Source organism: Plecotus auritus (genome assembly GCF_963455305.1).
Source record: "Plecotus auritus genome assembly, chromosome: 3".
Classification (NCBI taxonomy): domain Eukaryota; kingdom Metazoa; phylum Chordata; class Mammalia; order Chiroptera; family Vespertilionidae; genus Plecotus; species Plecotus auritus.
The window spans coordinates 67,832,478-67,850,890 of NC_137772.1; the positions used below are offsets into that span (position 1 = coordinate 67,832,478).

An 18,413-nucleotide genomic window follows, 5' to 3' on the forward strand; every position below is an offset into this window, starting at 1 on the left:
TTGCTACCCCAGCTTTTTTTTCAGTTCCATTTGCCTGGAAAACCTTTTTCCATCCCTTCACCCTCAGTCTGTGTGCGTCTTTTTTTCTGAGGTGGGTTTCTTGTAGACAGCAGATATATGGGTCATGTTTTCTTATCCAATCCATTACCCTATGTCTTTTGATTGGGGCATTTAATCCATTTACATTTAAAGTTATTATTGATAGGTACTTATTTGTCGCCATTCCTATTCTTTACACCTGTGTTCCTTCTTCGCTTCCTATTTCTTTTTTTTTTTTTTTACAGCAGACCCTTTAGCATTTCTTGCATTGCTGGTTTGGTGGTAATAAATTCCCTTAGTCCTTTTTTGTCTGTGAAGCTCCTGATTTCACCTTCAATTTTGATTGACAGCCTTGCTGGGTACAGTATTCTTGGATTCAGACCCTTCCTTTGCATGACTTTGTATATTTCATTCCATTCCCTTCTGGCCTGATGAGTTTCTGTTGAGAAATCAGTTGCTAGTCTGATGGGGGTTCCTTTGTATGTAACTTTCTGTCTCTCTCTGGCCGCTTTTAAGATTCTTACTTTGTCGTTGGTGTTTGCCAATTTAATTATAATGTGCCTTGGCGTCGGTCTTTTGGGGTTCATTTTGCTTGGGACTCTGTGAGCTTCTTGGATTTGTGTGGGTTTTTTCTTCTCTATATCAGGGAAATTTTCTGTCATTATTTCTTCAAATAGGTTTTCTATTCCTTGCTCAGCTTCCTTTCCTTCTGGAACCCCTATTATGCGGATGTTGTTTTGTTTCCTGTTGCCCCAAAGTTCCCTTAGGCTCTCCTCCTGCCTTTTAATTTTTTTTTCTAGAAGTTGCTCTACTTGGGTATTTTTTCCCATCTTGTCTTCTAGCTCACTGATGTGGTCCTCTGCTTCTTCTAGTCTACTCTTGATGCTTTCTATTGAGTTCTTTACAGCAGCGATGTCATTTTTCATTTCTTCTTGGTTCTTCTTCATTTCCTCTTGGTTCTTGCTCATATTGTCGAATTTGTCTTCCATTCTTTTCAGCCACCTTATGACCATTTCTCTGAATTCTTTTTCTGGAAGGTTGCTTGCTTCCATTTCGTTTACTTCCTTTTCTGGTGATGCCTGCTTTTCTTTCATATGCGGGCTGTGTCTTTGTCTCCCCATGGTCTCTCTTCTCTGGGTGTCTGGTTATGTAGTTCTCTCTCTCCTGCATCGATTTAAAGGCACAAAATACAGCACTACCAGGTACAACACACAAGGCACTTATCCTAGGCGAAATCTGACCTTTCCGTGGTGGAGTGTAGAGCTCCTCTGAACCCGTGTGTTTGCGCCAATTGGGGAGCGTTGTTCTGGGGCTCGCAGCTGTTCCGTGGGTGCCGCAGTTGTGCATTCTCAGGCTTCCGATAAGCTCCACTTTTCGGTTCCAGATGGCGGCGACTCCGCATCCAAGCCCGCAGCTCCGGGAGGGGACCCAGCCGCAGTGGGAGCTGCCAGGTCAGGGGAACCCCGTCTAGCAGTCTCCCACCTTCTTCTGGAGTTCAGCTGTCCCCCAACTTGCCAACAAACACTCCTAGTGCGACCCTCAGCTGTTCTTTCTTTCTGCTCCGGGACAAGGCTCGGAACACGTCTGTCTATTCCGCCGCCATTTTTCCTACCTCCTTATCCATTTTTATATAACTGAGCCTTTTTAGAAGACCACTTATATCTTTAGCAAATATAAGAATGAGGAAAGTATTCCTGAATCAAATTAAAATTTTCATCTCCATAGTTTCTACCTTAACTTTACTATACTTTCTTGGAAGGAAAATATGTATGAATTCTCCTGTGTTCTAATCATCTCACTGTATAGGTCATCTATCATGTTTCTTCCTCCAGACAAAATATTTTGTATTTTTCTGACCATTTCTCATCAAACTTTTTGGTTGACCATTAAAAAAATTACCCACCTCCTCCCCAACCCTTCCCATATAACACTGTTGAAATTCTAGCAGTGAACTGGACAGTAGGGAGACACCAGTACTGGCATAACCTCAATTTGGATAAGAGCATATAAATGTAATCATAATTCATAAAACTATTTTGCTAGTTGAATTTGTGACTCAGTAAAGGTCATGCCTTTCTGACATGAAATTCTAGGCCAATTCTACATCTTTTACTTGTATTAAGAATTTGCATTTATTCATATTATTTCTTTTCCAGTCCATTGATTTAGGTTATTTAGATACTTTTACATATTAAAATTCTAAATTATCATATTATCTATTTATATGATCTTTGTATCATTTCCACATTATAAAAGGATGTATTACTTGTATTGCCTTAAATCACTGAGGAAAATAAACAGTATAAATCAAGAAATCAATTCTTCTTGTCATTAGAGAATTCCTAATAGGATGAAATGTTCTACTAATTGATTCTCTTTGGGTATAATTCATCAAGTAACCCCAAATCCCCCAGAATGAATCAATATTTTTTCACTTTTTATTTAATAAATTCACAATGATATCAAAAGGACTTCCAAAAAAAAGGTTCTTGTGGAAAAATAATTGAAAATTGAAAAGAAGAAAGGCAGTGTATTTTAGGGGTTTAAAACATGGATTCTGGAGGAAGACTTCTTATTCTACAATATTGAATAAACATATATTTACACCACATTATAAGGTTTTCTAAGACTAGGAAATGTGATTTAAATTTGTTAATTTTCTTTGGTGACCTGGTGTGTGTGTGTGTGCGTGCGAGCGCTAACTAGTATTGTGTGTGAGAGAAACAAAACTTTATGCCGTTCTCATTTAAAGAATTAAACCTTGAAAAAAAAGCTAGTAAACAATACAAAGAATAAATTTTTCATTCTCTAATACTTTCCTTCAAAGCAGGTCCTTAAGATGCTACATAAAGCTTTACGTGCATGAAATTTAAAATGTTTAACGATTATAAAAGCTAGAACCAGAGTGACCTGATTTCCCAAGTAGATTAAAATATTAGAGCAATGTCACATGTCTCATGTTTTTCTAAGATACAGAAGAGTTTATTTTGGGGAAACCATAAATAACTCTAGATATGTGCATTACTTTTAGACATAAATGTTTCTCTCATGAAAATACAATTCATATAATTTATTCTTAGATTTAGAAAAATAGTTAATGTGTTTTATTTTAATGTTTGAGTATTGATATTAAATATGGAAAAAAAGACAATAGCAAGGAAAAGGATGTATTAAAACACAACCACCACTAAGGATATCATACATCCTGTATTCAAACAGATCTCATACATTTAAATCCATGAGCTTGTAACAATACTAAAATGTAAACTCCTTGTTCACCTTTAGATAATTGTAGGGAATTGAATCTTTTAAAGGACAGATAAAGGTTTATATAGAGGGTGGTGGAGTCAAGCATTTCCCAAATAAACTGTACCTCAGGATAACCAAATAATTTTCTTGGGAAATATCTGTTTGTATATATCTTCTAACAAATAAATGAGTAAGGAATGATATATTAAGAGTATAACCAAATTGCAAGTCCTAATGAAGTGGTGAGTCTAGCCCATGATCATCGGTGGTGGCTGGCATCATAAAATGCAATTAAGCAGACATGATATACTTCTGATGGAAACACCATCATTAAATAGTCTTGCCCCCAAATCCACTTGAATTAAGCATCCAGTTAAAACTATGTAGAAAATTCAGGGGCAGAGGAACTTAGACTCCAATTTGATTTATTGATGGTGGCCTCTAAGAACAAGCACAGTGCCTTAACTAGATAAAAAGTTGGCTTCAAACATTAGCTGTGCCCAGAGAGAGTGATGCCAAATAATGGCAGCATTGGCCAAGTCAGAACTTACCTTGTCCTCCTTGCTTTCCGCCATGTACGCTCCCTTCCTTCAGTGTTGTAAAGGAAAATGTCTTCTTTTAATTAAGATGCTAGTGTTTATTATTACATAGAGATGAATTATAATTTGAGTCAAAACTATATGTTACTGGATAAAGTAACTGTACTCATTATATTGCCAAATAGTAATCTGAGAAATTTTGAGATGGCCTGTAGAAAATATTGTCTCTTACCACCATTGAATAAGTTTGAAGAGATAATTGGAGGATAAAATTAAGTTGGTTATGATTATACTTACAGGTCCTACCATTTTTACATTGAGCAAAGCTGAGTATTTCTTGATTGTCATCATCAAAACAAATACAAAGGGCTATGTAAATTTCTCTTGAAGCATCAGTTTAGAGTTTTGAGTCATGGAGTTTCAATGGTGGTTGCCTGAGCCTGTACTAGATGCAAGTATATTAACATCATTTACTATGTCTTCGAGAAGTCCTTTTAACATTTTCCTAAATCCAGAATCCCAATTCTACCATTTGTCTTCTCTGTTTATTTTTCCAGAACAAGGAATTTGGATGCCACACTTAATCAGTGTGTATGATTCTGGACTTCATTAACAACATATACTAGTTTATGATACATGCTGCATGGGAGACAGGACTTTTCTCAGTTTTGTTTACTTATACATAGGCAGAATCTAGGACACTGGAGCATGTTATGTGTCCAGTCTATATTTTTTGACCTAAGTCTGAGTTTTGTTAAAGTTCAGGAGTTTAGGTTATGCAAAGTGCTGGTCAACTTCAATTTTGTAAGTTAAATGTTATATCAAGAGAACATTTAATGATAGAAATATCTTCTCCCCACATCTATAGCATATTTAGTGACGGAATCTTTAACTGATAGATGAAAATGAAAATAATTAAAAAGAAAGAGACATAAAGTAAAGCTAAATGAAAATAATCCTTTAGGGAAATGGCTGTGTTTAGACTTACTCTAAGAAAATATTTTAAGCTGATAAAATATAATGCATTTTGTGGTGAACAGGAGGCAATTAGACAATGCAATTTTTTAATTGTTTAGTTAATCACATGAATATAATACTGAACATTTTATACTTTTTATTTTATAATACATCTTTTTGAATTCAACCTTTGATTCTGAATTATCCTAAAGACCAATACTTCTTATTCTACCCAGAGGCAATAAATGCAGCTTTTCCTTTATTGTTATTCTGTTAGCGTTAGTTTATTAGTATGACCTCTTTTTTTCTTACAGTGAGAGAGTATTCTTCTTAAATTTTCATTTATTATTGTGGCTTGTTTTATAAAGATGGAACATTGCAAAAGATTGTGCTTTATTGATTGGTGGATTTATGATGCAAGACTATAAAACAGTGTGTTGAAGTATTAAATTAAATATTCTTCCTCTTTGTCCTACTTCAGTCCCATCTTGGAGGTTAAAGGTTATTACACAAATGAAATGACATTACCAGTTTACGTAGTTTCCCTACAGACATTGAACTGCTTCTTTCTTATGTCTGAATAAAACTCATTATCTGTTTTGTTTTAGTAATCATTTTGAGATTCTCTCCTAAGCAATCCTTTAATGTCTACCTTATTCTCCATCTCATAGCAAACTCAGGAAAGGAAAGCATATAAATATGAAAAAAGAATTAAGCTGTTGAAATAAATTAATTTATTCTACAACAATGTATTAAAATTATACTTGCTCAATGGATTTTACTTTAATGAAATTCTTCAAAGAACATACATCATGTTCTAAAGATTGAAATTATACATTAAGTGAAATGACTGAATATGTTGTATCTCGATTTATAGAAAGTTTCAATTGAATACTTAAGCTTTTAAATAATAAAAATTTGCATAAATTAAAATATTTTCTTGCAACAAAAGTATTAAGTATTGTCCTTGTATCCTTTGTTCATAGACAAAAAATATAAAGGAAAAATAAGCTGAAGCTAAATTAAATAATACAATTTCACATATTCTCTAAGCCTAAAATTATGCCTTTATAGCGTATTTACATTAACATTTTAATCTAGTTTATTTTTTTAATTATTGTGATCTTTAGAGTATTTTGTCTGTAAAAGTGAGAGTGAATAATGCATAAATGAAAAGAACTATCAGAGTAAATTTTGACAATGAAATATATTGACTAATGAAATACTTTTATACTTATGTGGAAAAAATAAAAAATATAATTGTTTTTAATGGTGTAAACATTGTTTCCAGAGTGTTATGCATTAAATATTTAAGTATTTTATGAGTTAAATACTCAGGAAAAAAACAGTTTCTCATGTTTTCCATTAGCACTACTATGAAATCTATTATGATAGGAAACTCAGACTTGCAAAATGATTTTAGAAGGATAGATTTATTTCCAGATTGCACTTTATGTCTATTCAGCCAAACCTGAGACACTGCAATTATGATCACTTACATAATCATTAAGATAAATATTAAAATGGATTTATGAATAAATATTTCTGTGGGTGACCTATTGAAGAAAATGGGAAAGTTAATTTAGAAAATTATTTTATTTTTACTTTTTAAATTTTATATCATTTATTTTTTTAATCCCCACCTGAAGATATGTTTAGAGAGAGGAAAGGAGAGAGAGAAAGGGAGCAAAACATTGATATGAGACACTTTGATTGGTTGCCTCCAGTATATTCCCGACTGATGATCAAACCCACAACCTAGGTATGTGCCCTGACTGGGAATCAAACCTACAGCCTTTTGGCATATGAGACAACACTCCAACCAACTGTGCCACCCAGCCAGGATTAGAAAATTGTGTTTATATAAAAGTATAGCAATGTTCTTTCTTGAATACATGCCAGCTGTTTCTATATAATCCAAGTGTTGAGTTAAATGTATTAGAAATTAGTTTTAAAGGATAGACAAACTTATGTCTTCTAGTTTTGTTTATTTTATATACTTTTTACATTTTTTAGTTTTTTCAATTACAGTTTATATTTAATATTATTTTGTATTAGTTTTAGTTGTCCTCTTTATTAGAATTTCCAGATATCAAGTTTATATTATTTATAGAATATCTCTAATCACGTATACAGTTATCTATATACTAGAGGCCCAGTGCACGAAATTCGTGCACGGGTAGGGTCTGTAGGCATGGCTGGTGATCAGGGCCAATCTGTGGGGCAACCAGCAGGGCGATCGGGGCCCCCACTGGCACCCACTGTGGCTAGCCTGGGGCCTGTGGGCTAGGGGCAGCTCCTGCATTGAGCGTCTGCCCCCTGGTGGTCAGTGCACATCATAGAGACCAGTCATGAGACAGGTCACTCCACCGATAGTTCCACTCTTCGTTCGATTTGCATATTAGGCTTTTATTATAGAGGACAGGATAGCTTTTTAATACCTTAATACAGACTATACAAGAGTTCCACTATAGTGTTTATAAATCCATAAATTTCTTTGAAAAAGTTAATTCTAAATTTTTAACATTTGGGGTGTATGTATGTGTCTCCCTCTTTCCATACTTCCTGTTCCACCTCTGTCTCTTACTCATTTTCAGTCTTTCAAATGCAATGCTATATGGCGTGGGTAGAAAAATACATTGTATGATGTTCACATTTACCTACACGACAGCCAAATTCACAATTTGAAGAAAATATAGCATTTAATTCTTAACCTCTGATAAATTAAGGGAAAGCGCTAGTATTATAGCATAATAATGATAACACATCTGTTCTTTGGGAGGTTTTAATTAATTATACTTTACAGAAACAAATCCACACATTTTGACCCATCCAAAAGCCTCTAAAGTTCAAGAAGTTATCTTTACAACAGATTCTAATATGCATTGCAACTTTTGAGAGTAGAATATAGTTTCCTTTTTTGGTTATACTATTGTTTGGTCTTGCAAATCTTTTTTCATGAAGTTTCTTACTTCATGGGTTATTGTTTATTCTATAAAATATATAATGGGAGATCATTTTGTGCATGGATTTGGATAAGAGCTTGGCCATTTTTTTCTTTTTTTATTTTCATTTGTTTGTCGGGCTCCTCAAAAGTTAAGCCTCGGCTTATCTGTTTATTGACAATGTTCAGAACTGAAAAAATAAAAGGTTATGAAACAAGTGGTACTCAATCTTGGATGAACATTAAAATCACCTGAAGAGACTTAAAAAATACTGAGGTCTGGATCACACTTCAGACTCAGTGTAATACAGTTGCTATAACGAAGTACCACAAAATGAGTGGTTTAAAACAGCATAACTGCATACTCTCACATTTCTGGTGTCTAGAATCTGAAATCAAGATGTCAGCAGCATCATGCTGCTTCCTTGCCTGTCCAATAGCTTCTAGTGGTGGCTACAATCTTGGACATTCCTTGGCTTGCAGATGCATGACTCCAATCTTAACCTCCATCATCACATGACATTTTCGCCTCATATCTTAACAATGTCTTCTTGTAAGGGCCACAGTCATGTTGAAATAAGAGCCCACCCTACTTTACTGTGACATCATTTTAACCAATTACATCTGCAACGACCCTATTTCTAAATGAAGCCACATTCAATCTTTTCTGGGGACACAGTTCAATAGTAACACTCACTAAGCCAGAATCTCTGTGTGAAAAGCCCAGGCATAGTCATGTTTAAGAACTTCCCAGGTGATTTAATGCAAAGTAGGATTGCAGAATATCCTGGGCTAATGGAACCTCTGAGACCAAGAACATGAATTATTACCCTCTTTCTCACTGGTAGTTCAAAGCCTTGAATTTAGTTTTTGTTTTTCATATTACATTAGCCATTCATATTTTCACAATGGCCTCCTATAGAACAAATACATTTTAGAACTTTTTCTTTTAAGTATTTAAAATTCTTCTTTTAAAAATATTTACTTCATTACACCCTAATTAAGAATGATTTATTATTTATTATGTATCATATAGAAGTTTACTTGTACCCTTTCAAATTTGTATTACTTATTGAAAGACAGTTCTTTCTCAAGGCCTATGTGTGTTGATATCTAATGGTATAAATATCTTGTTGTTCAAAAAAGAAAATTTTAACAAATGCCTTATTTCTTAATCTGTAACTCCATGTATAATAGCTTATTGGCGAGAGTTCTGCAGTGTATTTACATGTTAGTCTGGCTCAGAGGGGGAGATATGGAGAGGAACCTGTAGAACAGTATCAGAAAACATGATATCAAGTTACCCTGGGACACAACTAATATATATTCCATGGATTTTCCCTTACCACATTAAAATGTGTTTGAATTGCAGCTAGGAGTAGTAGGTAGTCTCAGATTTGTTAGGATCAAAGAAAATTATTCCAATATTAAATAACTGATTTCTATGATGCCTTAAAGTGTGACTATCCAGGTGTGTTCAGAGCAGTGCTGTGATGAAATAGCTATTAACAACTCCTCTGGTATTATTATTATGGTCTCTCTATCATGTTGATAATTTGTGTGCTAAATGATCCTTAGACATTTGCTGAAGCAATAGAACATATTTAAAGATTTCTTTAAGTTGGTAATTGTCTAGAATTGAAACCTGCTTTGTTCTATTAATTCTTTGATGTCTAATATGTTCTAAACTGGTTCTCTTCTTTGGCCTCCCTTTTAATCCAAAGGGGGGACTGACATTTACCATTACTACAGTGACATTTACCTATAGAAACAATTTTCTTTCTAGTGTTTCCCTGCTTTGGCTTTGCTCAGTATAAAAGGTGTCTTTTAATACAGCTAAATGTCGATGAAAAAATGTGTTTATTGCCTTTATGCTTCTATATTATTGAGAAAAATCAACATTCCTTAAGTAAAGGTCAATGTATTTACCTATTTTCTCCCCCTCCCTTCCCATGGTGGTGTAGGAGCGTGTTCCCGACAGCCCCTCCCCTGCCCCCTCCCTGGAGGAGGGCCGAAGGCCTGGCAGTCACCCATCATCACATCGCAGCAGCAGTGTGTCCAGCTCCCCTGCACGGACTGAGAGCTCTTCCGACAGAATCCGTAGGTCTCATACTTTTACTTGTCACCGTTTTCAACTTTATTAGGTGCAGCTGGTTTTTCTAATCAAAATGCCCTCATTCCAAATAGATCTCAGATGTATCATGTTCTGAAGCTCTGTAGCAATAGCCATCTCTCAAAATTATGTTTCCCAGTTTGCAATACCATGAGGTATGGTACCACATTAACAGGCTCTGATATAAACTCCCTCTCCTTGATGCCACACATAAAGATTTGAGCTATGAAACAGTTAGAGAAAGTAAGTAACCTTCTAGATTAGTTTCTGAAGTAAACACCTCCAACTTCAAATATCTAGTGTCTAAGTATGCTGCTTATGGATTATTCATCTTCTTTCTTCTCTTTTCTTTCAATCCTACCCGTGACATTTTTGAAATTCACTAATTTTTAAGATTCGTTGTTATAAAGACGAAGATATCCACTAAGGAACAAAAAATAGATTTTAAAATAGATTTTTCAATTAAATTAAAAATATTTCTTAGTCATTCAAATAATGAATAAATTAAAAGGCTTAAAATTGGTGAATTATAGAATTTGAATTAGTAACAGTCAATAATGTATATTATTGTCATGTATTCTTACTATTAAATTCTAAAAGTAGGGTTATATTTTATTTCATTATTACATTTTCAGATATTTAATCTTGATCCTCATGGCCAAGAAAATTGAGAGTAAAGTTAAAATGCCATTAAGTTAACTGCTTAGTGTGATCCTGTACAAGAACCATATATTGTTTTCTTTAAAAAAAAAAACAAACACATATTAACACTGACTCTTTTTGTTGATAAACCAGTCTTTATTGTATCCTTCCTAGGATTAGGTATTATTTCCGGAAATTATGCTTAGTATAAACTTCACCTAATCACACAAAATTTATTGGATTTACGGTTGTTGAGAACATTTTCACAATAGGAAAAACATTTCCTAAAAAAGTATCATTATAAGTTATACAGGAATACTTGCATACATCAGAAATCCTCAATATGAATAGTAATGAAGTGGGCAAGTTAAATGTTAGGTTGATTTGTATGCAATAAAATTATTTTTAAAATTATATGACTCAACACAGTTCTAAATATGAATACTTGGGTTTGGCCTGCCTATAACGTATTTCCCTAATTTTGTAAAAGATGATTGCAGCTATTTTTTAATAACCATTCCCAGACCACCATTCCTGGAGCCGGTAAACCCCAGCTGCCACTATTTGAAAGCAATTTTCAAATAAAATACTTTCTGTATGGTTTTATGCTATGCTGACACTAAAACCAGAAATTTAGTGAAGAATATTTTGCTTTATTTATAATTTTTAATAAAATATTGTCATTGGAAAGGTATTTTCCTAAAAAAAGAAAAGTGTTTTTCCATACTACTTAAATGGAAATATGGACAAATAGGAAAAATTTGAGTTTTGTTATATATCCATGTTTTTTATTAATATTTTTATTTTTTATTTTTGATGAAAACAATATAAATTTTTCATGTGTAGACTATCACAGTTGTTCAAATGTAAATAATATAGAGACATGCACACACAACTATATATACATGCACATATATAGACATATATATGCATACATATACATACATGTGCATTTATGTGTGTTTATTTTGACATGTTATAAACTTATTTTAGACATGTGCATTTATGTGTGTGTTTATTTTGACATGTTTATAAACTTATTTTAAAATTTATTTTATTTTAACATAAAAATTTCAAAAATAATACAAATAATTCTTACATATGCATCACCCAGGTTTACACAATCAGTTGATCCCTCTGAAGCAGAGACCCTGATTAAAGGCATAATGCCATCTTAGTGTCCTTATCATAGATATCAGCTTCTTTACCTTAAGCACTTCATTGGTTATTTTCTACAAACAAGGAATTTCTCTTACATAACCATAGAACAAAGATCAAAATCAGGAAATTAAGATTACTATAGTACTATTTTCTGAACTATAAATGTTATTCTAATTTTACCAACTTTCCTGCTAATATTTTTTCCCTTCACTAATGTTTTTAATAAGAATTTTTTTCCTGCTCCCAAAACCAATCCAGGATCACATGTTGCAATTACTTGTCATATTCATTCCTTTAGTTTCATTAATTGGAGTAGTTTCCCATTCTTTTTGTCTTTCAATACATTGACATTTTTGAAGCATGCAGGACATTATTTGGTAAAATATCTCTCAGTTTGGAATTTTTTGATGTTTTCTCATGATTTAAGTTATGCAATTTTGGCCGGGGCCATTCAGACATGCTAGTGTGTCCTTAGTGCATTGTTTCAGGAGACATACAATATTTCTCCAATATTTGTGATAACTGGGTTAGGATGGTGACCACCAGATTTCTCTAATGTAAGGTTTCTTTTGTTTACGTTTTTGGAGATAATAAGTATCCTGTGACTCCTCATATCTTAAGATTATATTATTAATCGCTTCATAAAAAGTTCACTTTACTAGTTTTAGAATCCCCCATTAAAGATTCTCCCCTGAAACAATTATTACTATGGTGATTTTAAATAGTAATTTCTAAAATAGTATTGTGATATGTTAAAAATATTTTCCAAAGAAAGTAAGGTTGTATGGAATGATTCTTCTTCCAAATTTTTAGGCAAAATCAAGATTTTCATGGGTAATTTATTAAGAAATTTGTTGACTGGATTATGAAAATCATAAGGGTGTTTAATCATCTACCTACTATTTCAATAGTGATAGTTTAATAATTCAGGAAATCAATTATTGTTTTAAATAATTTAACCATTTAATAGATATCAGTGAAATGGCACTTTATTTTAGAATTTGAGCTCAAACCCATTTTTAAGGAAGTACTTTGCTATCTATCAAACCTTGTATTTTATTGACTAGAGTATAAATATGGCACAGTTACTTCAGTGCCTTACCTTGGTAAAAACTCTATTTGCCCTCTGATGCCACTAGAATTTTTTTATTATATTTTAACTTCATAGTGTTAAAGAGCATTCTAATGTTTAGACTGCATTTCTTGCAGAGTAAAGGAAGCTTATATCCTGGGGAGAGAATATGATACACTAAAGATAAATTTGTTGTATTTCTATTATTTTTCTGCTTATCCTCAAGATTGACCATAGTTATCAATTCTTACAGTATTCTTATAGATAGATTATAATTTTAAAGTTAGACCAATATATAACCATTATATATTTTGGGATGTGGGTGTCCAAAAGTTAACCATTGTATATTATGGTGTGTTTTCTTTTGTTTTGGGCTTGACAGCTGTTCATCAGAATGGGCTGTCCATGAACCAGATGCTGATGGGTTTATCACCAAACGTACTCCCTGGGCCCAAGGAGGGAGATTTGGCTGGTCATGACATTGGACATGAGTCGAAAAGAATGCATATTGATAAAGGTAACATATAATTATGTGGCCCTGTTTTTTCTGCTCAACATGTGAACTAGATTTTCATCACACAATGAGCTATATTTTTACATCACATAAAAAGATGACATATAAACAGTTTGAAATACTACAGAATTAAGCATATATTAAGTGTACTCAACAAAAACGAGATATGAAGACCTGCTACTTTTCTCTTATACAACAGGTAGGTGTTAATTTATTTTCTAGCACATTAAAAAAAAGAGAGAGAGAGAACTATTTGTTTAGTTATCTCTGAGTACTGTAGGTCTGTTTGTCTTTCTCAATGCCCTTAGGGCCACTTGTCATTTTACTTAGCTTGATAGAGCAATAGCAATATACATAGGATTATTATGAATATAATTATTTTTAATCCTCCCCCGAGGATATGTTTAGAGGATATGTTTAGAGAGAGGGAAGAAGAAAGACAGAGAGAGAGAGAGAGAGAGAGAGAGAGAGAGAGAGAGAGAGGAAAAGGGAGAGAGAGAGAGAGCGCAACATTGATAAGTTGCCTCCTATATGTTCCTGTCTAGGAATCGAACCTGCAACCTTTTGGTGTATAGACAATGCTCCAACCAACTGAGCCACCAGGGCTAAAGTATTACTTGTCTGGAATACAATACAGAAAAAGCATAATCAGCTGTGAAAAAGGAAAATAAACAAGATTGGGCATTTAAATGATTAATCAGAAAGAAGTGATTGGAGAAAGTCTAATTTAAGGTGGAGCAAATTTTTCTCTTCAAAAAGACTATTCACAAAAAGTAAAACTGCTTACATAAAATATTTTTCATTCAATATTAAAACATCTTTGCTGAGCCTTTAGGGAGAAATAATACAATATTTATAAAAATTTGACCATCTGCAATATGGAATATCAATAAGAAAATGATAATATTTTTCTAGATGTTCACATGCTAATATCTAGGCACAGTTGAGAGACAGCAGCATTAAGGAAACTTTCTAATAATTTGCTTTGAAATTTGATATCAAGTATTATTACTAATGTAGGCAAACTAGATGCAGTGCATCTGTGGGCCAAATGGTTTCTAAATGTCTATTACTAAGGTTTCCACAAGTTCTTCCTCAACAATAAATAAAAATATTATATACACTATGCCTTGAGTATATTTTGACATATACCTTTTATATTTAATAAAAAAACCTTACTTGTAGACACATGAATATTAACATAGTGAGAAAATATAAATATTAATAGAATAGTTAATTCTATTCACTATTTAATAGAATTAATGATATTTAAATATAATAATTCATTATTTGGGTTAAGCAGCCACTCTCCACTAGGGTTCTTCAAAAGAATAAAGCCCCACTGAAAATGATTTCTCAATTTTCCCATGGATGCCATATGACTAGTTTCACTTGAAATGTATAAGAGAGAAGTTAACTTATGATATACAATGAATGTCAGGATATTAGGGGTTAATTCTCTTGCAGAACACTGGTGGAGAAGGGCTGAGAGAGAAATATAAAAGCCCAGACTGAGCTGGTAATGAGGAGACCACCACCAAAGGCATGACCAATGACATGACTGAAAAAATAAATCTCACTGGAATTTTTAGTGGAGAGCTTTCATCAACCTGATGGTTCAAGTTAGGTTGATCTATAATTCTTGTAACTATTTTTTCATGAGTAATGAGTTTTATCTGTTTATGTATCCATCATCTATCTATCTACCTTGTTATTATATATTATTTTTTGTACTTTGCCACCATGGAGTCTTTCCTGAAATACCATACTAGATTGATCTAGGGACCCCACTTCTGATTTTCCTGTGTGCCTGACACAAAAAACCTCATTACAACATTTGCCTTGTTGTTGAAGTTATTTCTTCATTGGTCTGCTTCCAGTACTAGACTGTAAACTCCTTGGAGTCATCTGTGTATGTATTACATTTGCTTTAAGCAGACTATACTGTTTATATGTGCATACAGAGCTGGACTAAATTACTAGAAGATTCTAAGAGACAGTGATGAAAAGTTATAACAACTAAATATTACACTCTTTAAGGATTACTAGGAAGGCAAAAGGTGGAATTACATAGCCTTTAGAATGTACATTTATATGAAACATTCGAATGTTCTAACCATGAACATACACAAAATCTTTCTATGTCACTAATGGTACTTCTTATCACATCAAACTTAATTTTTTTTTCCTGTCAGAATAAAGACTTTGACCATATCCCCGCATTTTCCAATATTTTAATATATATTTCATAAAGAAAAAGTAAGTTTTTATTTTAATATTCCCCTTAGCAATGCAAAATTACTATTAAACTCATGATTTCAAATACAGTTATGTAATTATGGAAACTATAATAGATATTGATACTCTTACACTAGTATTTTGTTATCTGTTGCTCTTTCTCTTGTACACACTCTCTCTTATCTATTTTTCAGTATAATAAATTAAGAGTATATATTCATAGGTTTTCTAGGTTGATAGGTTCTACTAAATTAAGTATTGTTTTCTTTCATGACTACATTTATCATGTGCCTTATACTAGCCCTATAGCTTTCTTACTATACATATCCGTATTAAACAGATGACTTTATTAGCTTTATTTTTATTGTTGACACTATTATAGATATCTCCATTCCCCATCTCTCCTTTTTCCCACCTCCACTCATCTGGCCATCACCACACCGTTGTCTGTGTCTATGTGTCATACATGTATGTTCTTTGGCTAATTCCTTCTCCTACTTCCATCCACTCCCCTCTGTCTGCTGTCAGTCTGTTCCACATCCATGCCTCCATTTTTATTTTGTTCATCACAAGTAACTTTATTTACATATATTTGTAGATAAATTAATTATATATTTGTGTCATTTTAAGCTTGGACTTTTTATATGTAATATGCTGCCTACCACTTTAAATCATTCAAAAGATGATAATTTTTAAGAACACATTGATGTTAGAATAGATACCAAAGTTAATTTGTATGCTGAGAGTCATTATGGTCTTAAATCTTAAACATCAGTAACTCTTAAACATTTTTAAATCTTTTAATATTCAAAAGCTATTGACTCTATTAGAATATTTGAGTTATCATTAGCTGAGGAACTAGTGGCTTTATAAGCAGAAATATTAAGTGCTGATTAAATGTGCTCCTTATTTTTCAAAATAAGAACACTAATGGGTTTCTTAACCTAGGGATAGTTTAATTAAAGTACATTCAAAATATAAAACATAAAAATTAGTTAATGTATCAAGAAGTAATATACACCCTAGCCGGCTCAATGGATAGAGCATTGGCCTGCGGACTGAAGATGTCCCGGCTTTGATTCCTGTCAAGGGCAAGTACCTATGTTACAGGCTCCTGCCCGGGCCCTGGTCAGGGCTGGTGCAGGAGGCAACCAATTGATGTGTCTCTCTCACATAGATGTTTCACTCTGTCTTCTTTCCCTCTCTCTTCCACTCTCTCTAAAAATATCCGCGGGTGAGGAAAAAAAAAAAAGAAGAATTAATAGGCATATTAATATTATTCAGTCATCTCAGGTGTATGGAGAAATGCTTTTAATATTATGAACTTTAACTAAAATGAAGAGTTTTTCAAAGACATGTGCTGAGGAAAACTGTGATAGAGCTCATAGCATCAAAAATAATTTTATGTCTTCTACTTTCCCAAACAAATGCCAAGTTTTCTAGAGCTTTCTGGATTTCCAAAAACATTGCTGATGTCCTCCCTTAGTCTAAATTTAGTGGAATAGGCAATAATAATTGACATTTGAAATATATAATTAAACTCACTGTTTGTTTATGCTATGCTACACTCCCCTATCACCACATATTTGTGCATTGATGTTAATTTATAGTGTTAGTTTCTCATTAGTGTACATTTTTTGTTATTATGGGATTTTTTAATTTACCAAAAATTAAATATAGGATACAGATAAGCCTGTGGTATCAGCTTTTTCTAATTATAGGAAACTTAAGCTTATAGAGTAGGACTAACTACTGAATATCAAAGTAATATTAGTTTATTTTAGTCTTGGACTAAGAATCTCAAAATGATGTAATCACTTGGTAAATATACACTGAAGGCCAAATATGTAAAATAAACAATATGAAATGCAAAACTAACCCTTTTGTTATAATTGTACAACTTTTATTTTGTTAATAAGTATTATAATTTTCTGTAAAGTTGAAATTTTTTTCTTTATTTGTTTTCATAAAAACTGTAAAAACTTTTCTTCATTGATGACTTTGCAGGATTTTCTTTCATTGATGCCATTGCCATTTTAGAATCAGAAACTATTTAAGAAGTAGGTAATACAGGGGATTTATTTCAATCCATAAAACATTTCTTTTGTGGCATATTCTGCTTACTGGGCAGTGCTCAAGATGTTTAGTTACTAACACACTTGTATAAAAGGTTTTCATTTTGGTACTCTGAATTTGAGGCAGACCACTAAAGGCAATAAAATAGTTAACAAACTGGCCAAATTGGGATTTCCTCTCTTGTTACTGCTTTATTCTTAACATGCAACCTGTGGACCATTTTTCTATAAAACATATTTTGTAAATAACTATACCACCTATTACTTTTCTCAAGTTTGTGGAAATAATTTTTTGAAATATATTTCTTTCTATATATTTCTCATTTTAAAAATTCTAATTTTATTCAAATTAGGATTGGGTGTTCAAAAATGGTTTTCTTCTTTTTAATTCAATATTAACATTATACAAATTAATCAATAGTAAATATTATATACATGTATATTATAAATCTGAACCTGTATCTCATGTGACTATGTAGATGTGCATAGAGTGAAAGCCCCTTTTCTTTAGAAATTTCTACATTTTGATGTTAACCCATATATAAAGTCATGAGTATTTTTATTTTAAAATTCTCTAATATGCAACTCCTTTACTTTTATCCCTTAGGTATAATTTCTCTTGGCATATCTCAAAGTCTCTTATAAAACATTCTGTCTAAATTCCTACTTATGTGACTTTACTCTTCAGTTTCCAAGCCTGTGAAGTAAAGGTGTTGAACTTAATGCCAATGCTTTTAATTCTCAGTTCATAACACTGGACATTATATGCTTCTGAATCCAGAGCTTTCTTAAGTAGATGGCAGATTTTACATGTGAAGCCAAAGCTTGGGTGAACTTTCTTACGGCACTGATTTTATTATTTTATGAATT

The 18,413-nt window shown here is 32.7% G+C and overlaps 1 protein-coding gene across 2 annotated transcripts in view; it reads left to right on the forward strand.

Moving 5' to 3' along the window:
* The window catches only part of DACH1 (dachshund family transcription factor 1), a gene marked incomplete at both ends in the record, with an annotated part of 442,851 nt that overhangs the window by 303,946 nt on the left and 120,492 nt on the right, over positions 1 to 18,413 (forward strand). For both annotated transcript variants that reach the window (XM_080661465.1, XM_080661464.1), the window contains 2 exons: positions 9,693 to 9,828; positions 13,099 to 13,233. In XM_080661465.1, the coding sequence (XP_080517591.1) occupies positions 9,693 to 9,828; positions 13,099 to 13,233 (271 nt within the window). The remainder of the gene's footprint in view (positions 1 to 9,692; positions 9,829 to 13,098; positions 13,234 to 18,413) is intronic.